Genomic DNA, 19245 nt, shown 5'->3' with positions numbered 1-19245 from the left:
AACGGGGAGAAATATAAGCAAAGAACTTCTGACGGCTGAAATCAACATAACGAAAACTAGAGGAGATGATAAATGAAGGGGCTACAGATGTGTTTTATTCCTCCATTAATTAGGTCTTATTTCATTTTTAACAATATTTTTTCAAAGAATATTTTAGAATTTTCTTGCAAGGGACTTGGATAGCACTTATTGATTAGATATATTCATATATATGTAACATGTTTGTTGCTTTACAAAATCACATTAAGATACTGTGTTGCTGATATTTACAAATATAACTAACTTGTATCATGCAAGCTTACTAAATTTACTTGTTCTGACAATTCATCTGTAGATTCTTTTGCATTTTGTTTTACTCAATCATCTACAGATGTTGGCTGTATATTTTAAGAAATCCTTTATCATAATACGGAAAACACTTGCTCGTTTTTGTGTGCTAAAAGTACACAGACTGTGTGAGAAGATCACACAGTTTTTCTCCTTTAGACTATTTATGTGGTAAGTTATATTGAGTGATTTTTCAATATCTATAATAAAACAAATATTTTATGGTTTAATATCATTTTTATATTCTGCTGATTTTTGTTTGACAATATATTCTGGAGACTTAAAAAATCTATTTTCATAAATGAAATTGACCAATAAATATTCTTTTTAGTAATACCCTTGTCATATTTTGGTATTAAGCTTATATTTCTCTCAACTGTTGGGGATTTTATTTATCTATGAGCACGTAATAAATTACCATAAAACAGTGGATTTAAACAACAAACCTTTATTATCTTTTGAGATAAAAAGCGATGAGGTAATAAATAGAGAAATGAGATTTTTTAAAAATTGAGAAAAGCTTAGCTAGGTGACCCTGGCATGAAATCTTTTCTGAGGTTCTAGTCAACATTTTGACCAGAACTGTAGTGATCTGCAAGCTTGCTGAGGGCTAGAGGATTTACTTTCAGGATGGCACCTTCACATGACTGTTGGTTCCTTGCTGGCTGTTGGCATGGGACCTTTCTCTGTCACCTGACATATAAGCATTTCCATAAGGCTGGTAAAGATACTCATATCTTTAAGACATGTCAGCTGACTTCTCTCCAATAGCAAGTGATCCAAAGAGCTAGAAAGATGTCGCAATACCTTTTATAATATTGCATACCTTGCACCATCACTTGACCATATTCCTTTCGTTAACAGTGAGTTGTTAAATCCAACCTACATGTAAGATGAGGAGGATTTGTCTCCACCATTTTTTTTTTTTTTTTTTTTTTTGGCGGTACGCGGGCCTTTCACTGTTGTGGCCTCTTCCGTTGCAGAGCCCAGGGTCTGGACGCACAGGCTCAGCAGCCATGGCTCACGGGCCTAGCCGCTCTGCAGCATGTGGGATCTTCCCGGACAGGGGCAAGAACCTGTGTCCGCTGAATCGGCAGGTGGACTCTCAACCTGCGCCACCAGGGAAGCCCTGTCTCCACCTTTTGAAGAGCGGAGTATCAATGGATTTGTACAGATATTTTAAAACTACCAAAGAAACCCCACGCCTTTCTCTATTCTCTAGAAGAGTTTATATAAGATTGGTGTTATTTCTTAATTTAGATTGAGTCATTCTACAGTTCTCTTTGAAAAAAGGATTTTAATAATGTATTAATTTCTTTTAACGTAATAAGACTTTCTAGATTTTATACTTTTTGTACAGGTCGGCCAGAAGTTTATGTTTCTAGAAATATGTTCATTTTATTTAAAGTTACTTATTAGCATGAAGTTGATTATAATTTTTCATTAGTTTCCAGCATTTCTGTAAGAATTTAGCTGTTAGTCTGACTTTCCTTCTTTTGTGTGTCATTTTTTTCCCTGGGATTGTTATTTACGATTTTTCTCTTTTTCTTTGTTGTTCTACAGTTTCACTATAATGTATACAGGTGACTAGAATTTAAGTTCTATTCAGAAAGATGATTGAACAGAATTGATAAGAATTACATATTCAACATTATTGGAAGCAGAAAGTTCTCAACTGATCCACACATCACTTGTATTTACTGATTCCCTCTTCTGTTGTGTCTAATTCATCCCACCCCCTTCCCCCTTGCTATGCATACGTTTGTTCTCTACATCTGTGTCTCTATTTCTGCTTTGTAAATAAGATCATGTACACCAATTTTTTCAGATTCCACATATATGCGTTAATATACGATATTTGTTTTTCTCTTTCTGACTTACTTCACTCTGTGTTACACTCTCTAGGTCCATCCACGTCTCTACAAATGACCCAATTTCATTCTTTTTTATCGTTGAGTAATATTTCATTGTATATATGTACCACATCTTCTTTATCCATTCCTCTGTTGATGGACATGTAGGTTGTTTCCATGTCATGGCTATTGCAGATAGTGCTGCAATGAACATTGGGGTGCATGTGTCTTTTTTTTTTTCTTTTTTTTTTGTGGTGTGCAGGCCTCTCACTGTTGTGGCCTCTCCCATTGTGGAGCACAGGCTCCAGACACGCAGGCTCAGCGGCCATGGCTCATGGGCCTAGCCACTCCGTGGCATGTGGGATCTTCCCGGACCAGGGCATGAACCCGTGTCCCCTGAATCAGAAGGCAGACTCTCTACCACTGTACCACCAGGGAAGCCCACATGTGTCTTTTTGAATTATGGTTTTCTCTGAGTATATGCCCAGTAGTGGGATTGCTGGGTCACATGGTAGTTCTATTTTTAGTTTCTTAAGGAACCTCCATTCTGTTCTCCATAGTGGCTGTATCAGTTTACATTCCCACCAACAGTGCGAGAGAGTTCCCTTTTGTCCACCCCCTCTCCAGCATTTATTGTTTGTAAATTTTGTAATGATGGCCATTCTGACTGGTATGAGGTGATATCTCATCGTAGTTTTGATTTTCATTTCTCTAATAATTAGTGACGTTGAGTATTTTTTCATGTGTTTGTTGACCATCTGTATGTGTTCTTTGGAGAAATGTCTATTTAGGTCTTTCACCCATTTTTTTGATTAAGTTGTTTGTTTTTCTAATATTGAGCTACATGAGGTATTTGCATATTTTGGAGGTTAATCCTTTGTCCGTTGCTGCATTTGCAAATATTCTCTCCCATTCTGAGGGTTGTCTTTTTGTCTTGTTTATGGTTTCCTTTGCTGTGCAAAAGATTTTAAGTTTAATTAGGTCCCATTTGTTTATTTTTATTTTTATTCTCATTTCTCTAGGAGGTGGGTCATAAAAGATCTTGCTGTGATTTATGTCAAAGAGTGTTCTGCCTATGTTTTTCTCTAAGGGTTTTATAGTGTCTGACCTTATGTTTAGGTCTTTAATCCATTTTGAGTTTATTTTTGTGTATGGTGTTAGGGAATGTTCTAATTTCATTCTGTTACATGTGGCTGACCAGTTTTCCCAGCACTACTTATTGAAGAAGCTGTCTTTTCTCCATTGTATATTCCGGCCTCCTCTGTCATAGGTTAGGTGACCATAGTCACTTGGGTTAATCTCTGGGCTTTATATACTGTTCCACTGATCTATATTTCTGTTATTGTGCCAGTACCATACTCTGATTACCATAGCTTTGTAGTATAGTCTAAAGTCGGGAGGCCTGATTCCTCCAGCCCCGTTTTTCTTTCTCAAGTTTGCTTTGGCTCTTAGGGATCTTCTGTGTTTCCATACAAATTGTAAAAATTTTTGTTCTAGTTCTGTGAAAAATGACATTCGTAATTTGATAGGGATTTCATTGAATCTGTAGATTGATTTGGGTAGTATAGTCATCTTCACAATATTGATTCTTCCAATCCAGCAACATGGTATATCTCTCCATCTGTTTGAGTCATCTTTGATTTCTTCCATCAGTATCTTATAGTTTTCTGTGTGCAGGCTTTTTGCCTCCTTAGGTAGGTTTATTCCTAGGTATTTTTTTCTTTTTGTTGCAAAGGTAAATGGGATTGTTTTGTTAATTTCTCTTTCTGATCTTTTGTTGTTAGTGTACAGGAATGAAAGTGTTTTCTGTGTATTTTTTTTTTTTTTTTTTTTTGGTATCCTGCCACTTTACTACATTCATTGATTTGCTCTAGTAGTTTTCTGGTGGCAACTTTAGGATTTTCTATGTATAGTACCTTGTCATCTACAAACAGTGACACTTTTGCTTCTTCTTTTCCGATTTGCATTCCTTTTATTTCTTTTTCTTCTCCAATTGCCCTGGCTAGGACTAGCAAGCCATCCCATTTTTAAAGTTAGTGATATGTATATATATATATATATAATTTGAGATAAATTTTCCTTTTACCACAAATTAATTCAGCATGTGTGTTTTTTAAAGGAAATTTTTAACCCAATCAAAATACAATTATCAAATCAGTAAGCATAACGTTGATTGAATCTCATTATCTAGTTTACAGTCCATATTGACTTGTTGGCAACCTTCCCAATAATAGCTTTATAACTAATTTTTATTGGTTCAGCATCCATTCTGGATTCCACATTGCATTCAGTTAATACTCCTGTTTAATATCTTTTAAGCTAGAAACTTTCCTCAGCCTTTCTTTGTCTTTCTTTTCTTTTTTATCAAGGTAAAATTCGCATAACATTGAACAGTTTTAAAGTGTACAGTTCTGTAGTTTATAGGACATTTAAACTGTTTTGCAACAGTCTCACTATCTACTTCCCAAACATTTTCATCAACCCCAGAATACATCTCATAGCCATCAAGCAGCCATTTCACATTTCTCCTTCCCCTCAGCCCCTGAAAACCACTAATCTGCTTTTTATCCTGGTGGATTTACCTATTCTGGATGTTTCATGTAAATGGGCTCGTACAATTTATCGCCTTATGTGTCACACTTCTTTCACTTAGGGTAATATCTGAGCATATTATATTGTAGCATATATCAGTGCTTCTTTCTTTTTATTGCCAAATAATATTTTATCGTAAGGATAAACCACATTTTATTTTTCTGTTTATCAGTTGATAGTTGTTTTGTAATTTCCACCTTTGGTTATCATAAACATTCAGGTACATGTTTGTTATGGAAAACTTGTTTCAATATGTATACAAACCTTGGCTTGGAATTTCTTGATCACATGATGATTCCATGTGTAACAGTTTGAGGAACCACCAATGTTTTCCACAGTGGCCACCACGGAGGCCACTATATTCCTACCACGGAGGTGCAAGAGTTCCAATTTCTGCCTTTTGTTGTGTTGTTTAATAGCATCCTAGTGGATATGAATGGTATCACATTGTGATTTTAATTTGCCTTTCCAGTGATGACTGGTGAATTTTGATATCTTTTCATGTGCTTATTGGCTATTTGCATGCCTTCTTTATGGAGACATGCCTATTCAAGTCCTTGCCCACATTTGAATTGGATTGTATGGGGGTTTTTTAGCCTTTTTTTTTTTTTTCTCTGTGAAAACATTTAAGTTCTGTTCTCCTAGCAAGTTTCAGTTATAGCCTACAGTGTTATAAACTATAGTCATCATGTTATTCGTTAAATCCTCAGACCTTATTCATCCTATAACTGATGATTTGTACCTTTTTCCCAACATCTCCTTATTCCCTCCACCTCCCTGTCCCTGGCAACCACTTTTCTACCCTCTGCTTCTATGAGGTCAACTTGTTTTTTTTTTAATTCCCTATATAAATTACACCATGCAGTATTTCTTTTGCTCTGTCTGGCTTATTTCACTTAGGATAATGCCCTCCAGGTTTATACATGTTGTTACAAATGACAAGGTTTCCTTTTTTTTAAGGCTAACTAATATTCATATATATATATATATATATATATATATATATATATATAATAGTTTCTTTACTCTTATCAATTGAAGGAAACTTATGTAGGTTGTTTCCATATTTTGGCTACTGTGAATAATGTTACTATAAACATAAGGAAGATGTTCATACATATAGCTACATATAGCTATCTCTTTGAGATAATAATTTTGTTTCCTTTGGATATATACCCTGAAGTGGGATCACTGGATCATAAGGTATATATATATATTTATGTATGTGTGTGTGTATATATATATATATATATGAATATGAATCATATTATATGAATATAATTCTACATATATGAATTGTATAAATAATTCATATTATATCAATATATATAATTCATTATATATTCATATGTATACTATGATTTATATATATATATGTATATATATATATATATAAAATATTTTTGCCATAGGAAGTCCTGACAAGTCAAATTTGGAACATACTTGTTTTTAATACCCATCAGATTTTCTTTCATATTGGCTAAATTCAGTGGCTGTTACAGACCACAATCAGCCAGATTGGTTAAGGGCAAACTGAAATGTAGAGAGCATTGGCCCAGGATTCAGACCTCCCTTGATTTTAGCCTCAACTCTGGACTCTAATAAGCTTTGTGACTTGGGGATGCCATTAACCTCTCTGTGACTCATCTTCAAATCAACAGGACTACAAAGCATTCAGCACATTCCATAACATCTATGAATATATTATAGTTTTCACTCTAAAGGTACTGCTACTGACGTTATCACCAGAGTAACTGATGCATATTCCAGAAGAGACATAAATCAAATCTCAGTTTTTCTGGTGAGAATATTGAGGCTAAAGTTCAGAAGGAATCCATATTAGTTAAGGCTTACTTAAGCAGAAAGGGGAAATTTATTGACTTGGAAATAGATCTATTTTTAATTTATTGAGGAACCTCCATACTGTTCTCCATTGTGGCTGCACCTGTTTACATTCCTACCAACAGTGTACAAGGGTTCCTTTTTCTTTTTTTTTTTTTTTTGTGGTATGCGGGCCTCTCACTGTTGTGGCCTCTCCCGTTGCGGGGCACAGGCTCCGGATGCGCAGGCCCAGCGGCCATGGCTCACGGGCCCAGCCGCTCCGCGGCATGTGGGATCTTCCCGGACCGGGGCACGAACCCGTATCCCCTGCATCGGCAGGCGGACTCTCAACCACTGCGCCACCAGGGAAGCCCAAGGGTTCCTTTTTCTCCACATCCTCACCAGCATTTTTTATCTCTAATCTTTTTGATAATACACATCCTAACAGATATAAAGTGATAAGTCATTGTGGTTTTGATTTGCATTTCCTTGATGATCAGTGACGTGGAGCACCTTGTCATGAACCTGTTAGCTATTGTATATCTTTGGAAAAATGTCTATTTAAAAATTATTTTTCTATTAAGTTGTATGACTTTCTGGTATATTTTGGATATTAACTCCTTATCAGATAGTGGTTTACAGATATTTTCTCCCATTCTGTAAGTTGCCTTTTCACTTCTTTGATGGTTTCCTTTGCTGTGCAGAAGGGGGCTATTTGTCTTTTAGTTGCTGGGTTGTAAGAGTTCATTGTATGTTCTGGATACCAGGCTTATATCAGATATCATCTGCAATTTTTTCCTGTTTTGTCAGTTGTATTTACACTATTTCCTGGCATCCTTGTGAAAAATCAATTGACCATAGATGTATGAGTTTATCTCTGTGCTCCTTATTCTAATTCCACAGAAATATATTTTTATCTTATTGCCAATACCACATTATTTTGATTACTATACCTTTGTAATATGATTGGGAATCAGGAGATATGAAAACTCCAGTCTCATTCTTCATTTTCAGGATTGTTTCGGCTCTTTGGAGCCCCTTGAAATTCCATATGACTGAGGATTAGCTCTTCCATTTCTGCAAAAAAAATGCAGTTAGGAATTTTGAAAGTGATTACATTGTATCTATAAATCAATTTTGCAGTATTGTCTGTCATCTTACCAAATCTTATTATCTCACCAATTAATTATTCAATCCATGAACACATGGTGTCTTTTGGTTGATTTAGGTTTTATTTAAGTTCTTTTAACATGTTTTGTAGTGTTCAATGTAAAAGTCTCTCACCTTCTTGGTGAAATTTATTCCTAAATATTTTATTTTTGGATGTACTGTAAGTGGAATTGTTATCTTAATTTCTAAAAGATGCTATAGTAAGGAAAAGATTTTTCTTCTCTCCCATTTATATATTTGTTCATTTATTTATGTTACTGAATTCATAAAGTCTTGTTTGAGTCTTTATACTCCTTTATAATTGATAATTATCTCCATGCTCAAATTATTTCAGATTTGGTGAATGAGAGCCCTTTAAAACTGGTTTTGCATTTTTTGGTATGTTTCTATCATTCCTTAAGGACTTCTTTAGTTATTGAATCAAGGTAACCAGGCTCAGCTTATATTTTCCCTGGTGCAGTCTCAGAATAACTTTAATCCAGGGGACACTGGTACATTTTAGTGGATGCTATTATTTGCAAACTAAGACCTGTAGAAATATCATTCATTAAATTATCATCATTAAAATAATATAATTGTAATTTTCTCATATTGCAGTTTTTCTTTGTTTGGGAAAATCAAATGGCAAATACAGATCACTCATTCACTTTCTTTTCCATTTCTTCTTTTAGTCCCTCCTGTAATCCGGGTGTATCCAGAGAGTCAGGCCAGAGAACCTGGGGTAACTGCAAGTCTCAGGTGCCATGCTGAGGGCATACCAAATCCTCAGCTTGGATGGCTGAAGAATGGAATTGATATTACACCAAAGCTGTCCAAGCAACTCACACTTCAAGGTGCTTTTTACTTGCATTTTTCCTCTTAAATGACAATGTAAAAATTTTATTCTAAAATTCGTAACACATTTTACATTATTATGAGAAAGAGCTGATAAGTCTTGGTGGCCAAAGAATATCATGAATATGAAAAAATATATAGTACCTAAGACATAATATTTGAAATAGAGTCCTTTAATATTTTTAATGTTTTAAATAATAGTCTTGTCATAATGATTGGTTATGTCATTATTTCTGTCATAAGTAAAATATTAAATTTTTTCTTTTAAAAACTTATCCTCTGAGTTATAGCAGATATGCTGAACAGAATAATTGGATCTCTTCATTGAATACATTTCTGAAGAGACAATTTTAAATGCTTGAATCATACATTAAAACTGAGTTATTTGTAATGAGGTGGATAGACCTGGAATCTGTCATACAGAGTGAAGTAAGTCAGAAGGACAAAAACAAATACCGTATGCTAACACATATATATGGAATCTAAAAAAAAAAAAAATGTCATGAAGAGATTAGTGGTAGGAGGGAATAAAACACAGACCTACTAGAGCATGGACTTGAGGATATGGGGAGGGGGAAGGGTAAGCTGTGACGATGTGAGAGAGTGGCAGGGACATATACACACTACCAAATGTAAATTAGATAGCTAGTGGGAAGCTGCCGCATAGCACAGGGAGTTCACCTCTGTACTTAGTGACCACCTAGAGGGGTGGGATAGGGAGGGTGGGAGGGAGGGTGACAAAAGAGGGAAGAGTTATGGGAACATATGTATATGTATAACTGATTCACTTTGTTGTAAAGGAGAAACCAACCCACTATTGTAAAACAGTTATACTCAAATAAAGATGTTAAAAAAAAAAAAAAAAAAAAAAAAAAAAAAAACATATATTACAGAGGGTGTCAATAATAAGAAATTCTTTAGGAAATGTTTTGCATCATGAAATGAAAAGAGAAAAAATTCAAAATGCTACTAAATCTGTTCCGCATTTATGTAGTTTTACAGTTATGAAGTTCTTGCATTCTAATATATAAAATATTCTATATGTTCTAATAGTCTAATGTACAGACATTGATAAATTATTTTACAGATTATAATAATCACAAATGAGTGGTATGTGAAAAGCAAACCAGGCAATCTTTCTAATGTCAAATAATCTAAGTAATGCAAAAGCAGTTTCATGTATGTTGATTATACTAGTAAGCAAAAAAATGTAAAAATCGTATTTCCATTGTCAGGAGTGGCCCAGGGACAGTCATTTTACTGGAGTATCGATTGCATGGCATTACATTCCTTGTTCCATGCTTTTAAATTACTTCAATTCATACTTTAGAAATAAATATATTTTCATTTTTAAAATTAATTCTGTAAGAATAGACTGCTCTTATTATTCAATTTAGAGAGTGAATACACTTTATCAGTATACATCTTAAAATAAATCTTTTAAATCATTTACTTACTTATTTTTGCAAATGAAAAATGACATGTGAAAGTATTTTTGACCTTTCAACGCTGAATGCTAGCAATCTCTATGTTAATATAAGTAGGTCCAACAAATTTACATGTTTACGTCTATTGATGGCATCATAGTTGTCTATAATCTGAGATAAGGATTGATCTGATAAACTGAAGTTAAATTGAATGAAAGTCTAATTAGCTTCTGATTTTGTCATCTCTTACCTATTTGATAGCAACAAACCATATTATATGGACTTATTTTGTATTTGTTTTAGAAATATATAGGAAGGCAAATTTGGGGAGTTGGTTACACTCTAGACTCAACATTTGAAAGATTGGGGCATTTGTAAAATAGCTATTATCATTTTTTAAAATAAGAGAAAATAAGTTAATTTTTGAGAGACTATGACAAGTAATAAAATGTAAGTAGGAAGCAGAACCTAAGAGATAAATCTGGGTGCACAGGGGTGTGAAATTCCATGTGGCTTTGTATATGATCACATATTTTACCAAATTACATAGTTATTTAATTATCCATTTATTCATCAGATGCTTATTTAGCATTTGTATGGGAGGTCCAAGTCTAGGCACTAACTGATAGCTATGGCGATAGAAGGGATGATATGGTTATGAGAAGTAAAATTCAACAAAGCAGAAATATTTTGGCGGGCAAATCAAGATAAATATCCGAAGGGACTAATAATTAGCAAAGAGGCAAGAGAAAAGGTGATTACAGAATGAAAGAAAAGAAGGCCAGAGATGGGAAAAAGTTCAACAATGCTGGGGCCATAGAAAGGTCAAGGAAGATCATTAAAATATATTCATGGGTTAGTGATTAGTTTGTCCTTGTGACATTTAGAAAACCAGTCCTCAGTGGGCTTAGAAATGAAAAGGAGGGAAGAAGTATAAAACCCTCTTTCCAAATTTTGAAAGAGTAAACAATTACAGTAGTAGCTGCTGATGGGAAGGTTTAGGAGTGATGAAGATATTTCTTACTTCTTGGACAATTTGTTGGTTTAAAAGGATATTGGTAAAGAGAAAGATGTATGAATAATGCAACAGGGGAAGGAGGGACAAATACAAAACAAAAAAGGAGGGGAGGTTGGCCTTGGAAAGTAACAGAAAATTTCCTTTGAGAATTAAATAAAAATGAAGATGTAAACGGAAACAGGAGGTTTGGGCATTAATTTCTTTCTTTTCCAGCTTTTATTGAAGTTCAGTTGGCATATAAAATTGTGTAAGCTTAAGGTATGATATTTTACACATATATTGTGAAATGATTTGGGTTTATTTTTTAATCACTTCTATGTATTTCATGATATAAAGAACAAGACAACCTGCTTAGAGTGAGAAGTTATTATTATGCCGGGAAACATCAAACAAAGACTAAAGGTTTGAAATAAAAGTGGAGTAGGGTATGAAATGCAACTAACTGTAAAGGTCAAGTAACATCCTGTTACTTGAAAATTGGAGATCGTGAATTTGAAAATTTGTAAATTTGCTTATGTAATAGTCTAGTACTTTAATCAAAAACTTAAGTGCAGGGGATGTTTTCCAGTTCTGAAAGCAGATGTGTCAGGATGATAAACGGACCCAGAAATTGGTAGTTCTGGTCATAGAGTAGAAAACATCTAGATATGCTAGATTATGTAGGAAGGGAGGGAAAGATAGTGAGACACATAGGTTAGAAGAACATATAAGAATATTGAGAAGAGAGAATTTGAAGAAGGAATAAATTGAAGTTTCAAAAAAGTTCTAGATAATTTACTTTAAGTATGTGGTGTTTGGAGAGGGCCATGTTTCACATTAAACAAGAAGCTGATCTGGGCTTAAATACGTTGTTTTCTTCTCATCCTTTAGATCAGGGGTCTGCAAATGAAGGACCACAGACCAAATCTGGAAAGCTGCCTACTTTTGTAAATAAAGCAATTTTTTTGCTTGCTTTTAGAACAGCCACATTCATTTTTAAAAATAGTGTCTGTGGCTGCTGTCATGCTGCTATGGCAGAGGTGAGAAGTTGGCACAGAAACTGTGTAGCCCACAAAGCCAACTGGCCTTTTTCAGCGGCCCTGCCCCCCAGATACCTGCCAACTGTTTTGGGGAAGTGATTCTCAACGAAGGATGGGGGGGATGGAAGAGTGCAGTGATATTTGTAAATCAAGAAAGAGGTTCCAGTGATTTCAGTGACTAGCCTTCCCCAAACACTCACTGCCTCCCCATATCCTCCCAGGGATGACATTTAAGCTCGTTTCCCCTTGGTTTTCTACCTTCCTTCCCCAAACAGCGGCTCTGATTATTTAGTCTCCTCTCTGTCACCAAGAGCTGTGCCCCTTCCTACTGCACATAGTTCATGGTGTCCTTATGATTGGATAACATGGAACGTACCACAAACATGCACACAGAGACATACAGAAAAAAAGAAAAGAAAGTAAAAGAAAAGATGCAAACCGAAGCAGAGGAGTACTAAAACACTGAACCTTAGGGTCTGGTGGAGCAGAAGTCCAGCCTTTACCTTTGAGGGCAGGGACCTGCCTAAGATCATTCCATGAGTCTCAGATTCCTCATTTGATAATTAGCTCTTATCTGGGACAATTAAGGAATCATATATGTAAAAGCACCTCCTGTATTGCCAACATATGGTAAATGATTAATTATACCCTGGTTTCCACTTCGGGGAATGCAACTCATTCAGAGATTAGCTGCAAATATTATTTTACCAGAATTTAAATATTGGATGAATCATTCCCTTAACCCTTTGGTTATACACTGACTATATCAATTTCCATATTATAATACTGCTTACTTTAGGTATATTCCTTGCAAACAACTGCAAATCTTACCCAAAAAAATCATGTGTTATTTTTTTCTGTCCCCTATACCTAATAATTCCAGATATATAATTCAAACTCAAGAATATGCTTGCTAAATGGCATTGTATTATACTCGCATGATGTAGCTCACTCAATTCCTTTTTGACATGTCTTTTCACAAGTATCCTCCTGTAAATGAACCATATTGGTATTAATTAAAACTGTTGTTAAAGCGGAGGGCAACGTGGATTATGAATATTAAAAATAAATATAGAAATTGAATTATAGTTTTCAATATATAACACTTCTTATGCAAGGTAGGAAATAGGAAATGAATAGAAAATGTGGTGTGTGTGCATTTGATACAGAGTATTGGGATTTCCGTAATAGAGTGACAGCACAATTTATGAAACACTTGAATGCATTTGGAATAATTTGGCATGTCTCCAAAGCATGGAAGTATGAAGGGAAACAGTTTAATTAGGATAAACTAAGAGGAACTGTTTGACTGTGTAATCAGAAATCACTGTACCAAAACTGAAATTGTAGTTTACAGGTTGCATTTGCCTTCTGTTTTCAGCAAATGGCAGTGAGGTTCATATAAGCAATGTGCGCTATGAAGATACAGGGGCATACACTTGTATCGCGAAAAATGAAGCAGGAGTGGATGAAGACATTTCTTCTCTTTTTGTGGAAGATTCTGCTAGAAAGACCCGTATGTATTGAATACACACACACACACACACACACACACACACACACACACCATACTCAACTTTACAAGTAAGTTTTTCCAAAAACAAAGGCATCAGAAAACTGTGAAAAGAGCAATGCATAAAAAGAAAAAAACAAGCAAACAAAAGCAGTTTTCATATATAGGAAGGCTGGAATTCTTGAAATACTAAAAGGAGATTTAAGGATTAAATACAAGATTGTGAAATTTTCAATACAACAACTAAAATGATTTTTGTTTCTTTGGCAAGTGTACATAAGATATGTTGGGTCCTGTCCTCCCATTTGCTCATATAGGAAATTAAATCCTTTGCAAAATCCTTCTCCCAAATGATTTGGAATTCAAGGTCCTACAATATAGCCAAGGAGCATTCTATAGTTTTAATACATCCATCATTCTTTTTCTTGAAGTTGCATTGTAGTCATGGCCCAATGGCTGTACATCAGCCCTTCTTTGCAGCAGTCAGAGAAGTAAGCCACCTTGAGACACCCACTGCCCCGGCACCAACACCACCCCATGGGCTATTCTCCATTTATAGCTAGAAATCCTTTGTCATTGCTGTACATGTCTCCTCGTTGTTTCACGAAGTTTTAACAAAAATGTACTGTCCTTTTTAAAAATTAGTACTTAGTTAAAGGGATATAGTGGCCTGGGATGCTAAAGATGGATATTTGGTTACCGCGGAATTATTTAGAACTCAAAGTACTCTTGTAGCGTTTATCAAGTGAGCTCTCTATAGGCAAACACTCAGACATTTTCTTTCCTCGGTGCACAGGTGCCACGGATGGCTTGGGTCTTGGGTTTGGGGATTGGGTCTGGATGTACTTGGAATGGCTGTTCTCCTTGTTCCAAAGTCTTGCACCTGTCTGTACCTCCTATCAGTCTAAGTTTTCGCAGGGATCCTTATATTTTGAGGACCATTTTCACGTGCAATTCTCTGAGCCCAGTTTTTGGACGAGGTTAAAACATTGTCCCAGGAATTTTCTTATTCCTCTTTCAATCAGTGAGTGCATGTAGATATGAGTGTATCCAATGAGGAAGCTGGGTCTTACCCAGGCCCTGACTACTGGTATATCTGTATCTATATTTCGTCTGGCTAGGACAACCATCATTATAAGCAAATAATTAAATATAAAATTCTTAAGGTGAAAGAAGAGAAAAGAAAACTGGATTTAATGACCTAGATAAGGACCACCATAGTTTCTTTACCCCAATTTGCAATTCATGTCCTGTTAAAAATTAATTTCGGGTGACAAGTAATTGAAAACTTTAGTTTTCCTTGTCCTTTGGTGCTGATGAGACAGATTTTGCTTCCCACTCTGTATTTTAATTTTCTTTTAATATTGGTCATGTAGTTTTCAATATATTTCTCTATTAAAAAATTGAAACACCTAGCTATAGCTTCTTTAATCAATGAATCACTGTCTACCAGCATGTATATCTGAGAAACACGTTACTGGAAGATTTCTTATAATTTTGTCATATAAATGTATTAGTTTAATCATAAGCTGTTTATGGTTTTTTTTTTTTTTTTTTTTTTTTTGCGATACGCGGGCCTCTCACTGTTGTGGCCTCTCCCGTTGCGGAGCACAGGCTCCGGACGCGCAGGCTCAGTGGCCATGGCTCACGGGCCCAGCCGCTCCGCGGCATGTGGGATCTTCCCAGACCGGGGCACAAACCCGTGTCCCCTGCATCGGCAGGCGGATTCTCAACCACTGCGCCACCAGGGAAGCCCCATAAGCTGTTTATGAAATCATGTTTTCAGTTTATTTACTTATCATCTTAAACTCTTACAGGTCAAAATAATGCATTTAAAATATTTATTTATTAATTTATTTATGTCTGTGTTGGGTCTTAGTTGCAGTGCATGGGCTTTCTCTAGTTGCAGCGAGCGGGGAGTACTCTATGTTGCAGTGTGAGGGCTTCTTCTTGCAATGGCTTCTCTTGTTGTGGAGCATGGGCGCTAGGCCCACAGGCTCAGTAGTTGTGGCACGTGAGCTCAGTAGTTGTGGCTCACGGGATCTAGAGCAGAGGTTCAGTAGTTGTGGCACATGGACTTAGTTGCTCCAAGGCATGTGGGATCTTCCCAGACTAGGGCTTGAACCCGTGTCCCCTGCACTGGCAGGTGATTCTTAACCACTGAGCCACCAGGGAAGTCTGAAAGAGACTTTGTTAGCAATATGCTGTTAAAATCAGAAATATCAATTTTATAAGACATAGCAGTGCAGGCCTTACTACATCTATAGTTATAGAACTTTCAAAGCCATCTTATAAGAAACAATACAAATGAAAGATTTGGAGACTTTTGTTTTCTAACTCTGGAAGTGAAATATGTATAGGTATTAGTTATGCATTCAAATCGTGTGACATTTTGAAGGATAAAGAGTGAAAACTAACAGATTTAATTTTTTTAATTAATTAATGAATTTCAAAAAGGTACTTAACATAAGGTCTACCCTCTTAACATAAGGATACCCGCTTAACCCTCTTAATGTTTTAAGTGTACGATATTGTATTGTTAACTACAGGACTAAGGTGCACAGCAGAGCTCTAAAATTTGTTTATCTTACATAACTACAACTTCATAACCATTGAACAACTCGTCATGTCTCGCTTCTCCCCTTCCCCTGACAATCACCTTGTATTTTCTACTTTTATGATTTTGACTCTTTTAGATACCTCGTATAATTACACAATATTCCTCCTTCTCTGACTCGCTTGTTTCAACGAGCATAACATCTTCTAGGTCCGTCCATGATGTTCCTTCTTTGTAAGACTGAATAATATTATATTGTATGAATTTACAAAATTTTCTTTATCCATTGATTTGTTAATAGATATTTGGGTTGTGTCCATATCTTGGCTGTTGTGAGTAATGCTGCAATTAACATGTGAGTGCAGCTATCTCTTTGATCCTGGTTTCAATTCTTTTGGAAATACACCCACAAATGGGATTGCTATATTATATGATAGTTCTATTTTTAGCCTCCATAATGTTTTCCAAAGTGGCTACACCATTTTACATGCCCACAGACAATGTGCAAAAGTTCCAGTTTCTCCATATCCTTGCCAATACTTTTATCTTTTGTTATTTTGATAATAGCTGTTCTAACCGGTATGATGATAATATCTCATCGTGGTTTTGATTTGGATCCCTGATAATTAGTGATATAGAAAAATTTTTCATTAATGTCCATTGGCCATTTGTATGGCTTTGGAGAAATGTCTATTCAACTCCTTTGCCCATTTTTAAGTTGGGTTATTTTTTACTATTGAGTTATTGGAGTTCCTTTTTTTTTGAAAATTAAATGCTTATCAGATATAAAGGATGAAAATATTTTCTCACATTCCATAGGTAGTGTTTTTCACTCTGCTGATTATTTCTTTTTCTGTGCAGAAGCTTTTAAATTTGATACATTCTAACTTGGCTATTTTTGCTTTTGCTACTTGTGCTTTTGAGAAAATTATAGGCTAATATCCCTGATGAACATAGGTACAAAATTTCGCAACAAGATATTAATGAACTGAATCCAGTAGCACATTAAAAAGAACATACACCATGATCAAATGAGATTTATCCCTGGGATTCAAGGATGGTTCAACATAAGGAAATCAGTACATGTGACTTGCACATTGACAGACTACAGGATAAAAATCACTTGACCATCCAGGAGATTCAAATAAAACATTTGAAACACCTTTTCATGATAAAAATACTTTGACAACACCCTTTTACAATAAAAATTCTCAACAAACTAGGTGTGGAAAGAATTTATGCCAACATAATTAAGACCATATATTTTTAAGCCCACAGCTAACACCATACTCAATGGTTAAAAGCTGAAAAAAACCTTTCCACCTAAGATCAGGAACAAGACAAGGATACACACTCATACTTCTACTCGACATAATATTGGAAGTCCTAGCCATAACAATTAGGCAAGGGTAAGAAATAAAAGGCATCCAAATCCAAAGAAGCAAAATTGTCTCTGCAGATGACATGATCTCATATAGAGAGAACCCTAAAAATGCCACAAAAAAAAACCCTGTTAGAACTAATACACATATTCAGCAAAGTTTCAGGGTACAAAATCAACATATGAAAATCAGTTGTGTTTCTATACATTAACATTGTATATCTGAGAGGAAATTAAGAAAGAAATTCCATTTACAAATGCATCAAAAAGAATAAAATACCTAGGAATAAATTTGACCAAAAAGGTGAAAGACCTGTACACTGAAAACTATAAGAAACTGATTAAAGAAATTGAACAAAACACAAATAAATGGAGAGATATTCTGATATTCTGTGCTCATAGATTGGAAGAATGAATACTCTTAAAATGTCAATACTAACCAAAGGAGTCTCTGTTACAATTTTATTTCCATCAAAATCTCAGTGGCATTTTACAGAAATAGAAAAAAATTCCTAAAATTCATATGAAACAACAAAAGGTCCAGAATAACTGCAAAAATCTTGGAAAAGAAGAGCAAAGCTGGAGGAATCACACTTCCTGATTTCAAAATATATTAAAAAACTATAGTTATTAAAACAGTATGATATTGGCATAAAGACAGGCATGTAGACCAATGGGACAGAAAAGAGAGCTCAGAAATAAATCCACACATATGCAGTCAACTAATCTTTGAAAATGGCTCCAGAATACATGTTTGCCAAAGGATAGTCTTTTCAAAAAATGGTGCCAGGAAACTGAGTGTCCACACATAGAAGAATGAAACTGAACATCCCATCTTTTACCATATACAAGAATCAACTCAAAATAGTTAAAGACTTAGGTATAAACCTGAAAATGTAAACCTCTTATAAGAAAATATAAGGGAGGGCTTCCCTGGTGGCGCAGTGGTTGAGAGCCCGCCTGCCGATGCAGGGGACACGGGTTCGTGCCCCAGTCTGGGAGGAGGATCCCGCATGCCGCGGAGTGGCTGGGCCCGTGAGCCATGGCTGCTGAGCCTGCATGTCCAGAGCCTGTGCTCCGCAACGGGAGAGACCACAGCAGTGAGAGGCCCACGTACCGCAAAGGGAAAGGAAAAAAAGAAAATATAAGGGAAAACTTCATGACATTGCTTTTGGCAACCAAAAAAAAAAAAAATGGATTTTAGTTGTAACCCAGAAGTCTCAAGCATCACTAATTCATGTTTATATTCTACTATTTTGTAGGCATGCAAACACAGTTTCTTTGCAATAACAAATTCACCTCTCATTTAAATAAACAACTTTAACCTTTTTTGGGGGCGTCGGGTGGGGGCATGTCTTGCAGCTTGGGTGATCTTAGTTCCCCACACAGAGATTAAACCTGGGCCCCTGCAGTGAAAGTGCTGGGTCCTAACCACTGGACTGCCAGGGAATTCCCTAAACTAATTTAATTTTTGTTAAATTAGTTTTCCACAAATTTGCGACACCATTATTAAGAACATATATATATATAGTTGTTAATGTGAAAATAGCCATTTTTAGAAATTAATGCACATTATTAAAACCAGAATAAAGCTAAATAAGTAAACTAATTGAGTAGAATATTAGTAGTGATAAAAGAGAATGAACTGAAAATGTGAGACTGTCTAGTTGAAGGCAGTTTTCCTTGGGATGTTTCCTAGTACTCAATAAATTGTCAGAATTCTGTATAACAAT

General features: G+C 35.4%; 1 protein-coding gene across 5 annotated transcripts in view; it reads left to right on the top strand.

The window, feature by feature from the left end:
• The window catches only part of FSTL5 (follistatin like 5), a 688483-nt gene that overhangs the window by 547014 nt on the left and 122224 nt on the right, over positions 1–19245 (top strand). For all 5 annotated transcript variants that reach the window (XM_059066275.2, XM_059066276.2, XM_067035457.1 and 2 more), the window contains 2 exons: positions 8435–8596; positions 13443–13577. In XM_059066275.2, the coding sequence (XP_058922258.1) occupies positions 8435–8596; positions 13443–13577 (297 nt within the window). The remainder of the gene's footprint in view (positions 1–8434; positions 8597–13442; positions 13578–19245) is intronic.

Source organism: Kogia breviceps, chromosome 6 (genome assembly GCF_026419965.1).
Source record: "Kogia breviceps isolate mKogBre1 chromosome 6, mKogBre1 haplotype 1, whole genome shotgun sequence".
Taxonomy (NCBI): Eukaryota; Metazoa; Chordata; class Mammalia; order Artiodactyla; family Physeteridae; genus Kogia; species Kogia breviceps.
Note: the sequence above shows the minus strand (reverse complement) of the source record. Positions and strands in the feature narration are given on the sequence as shown.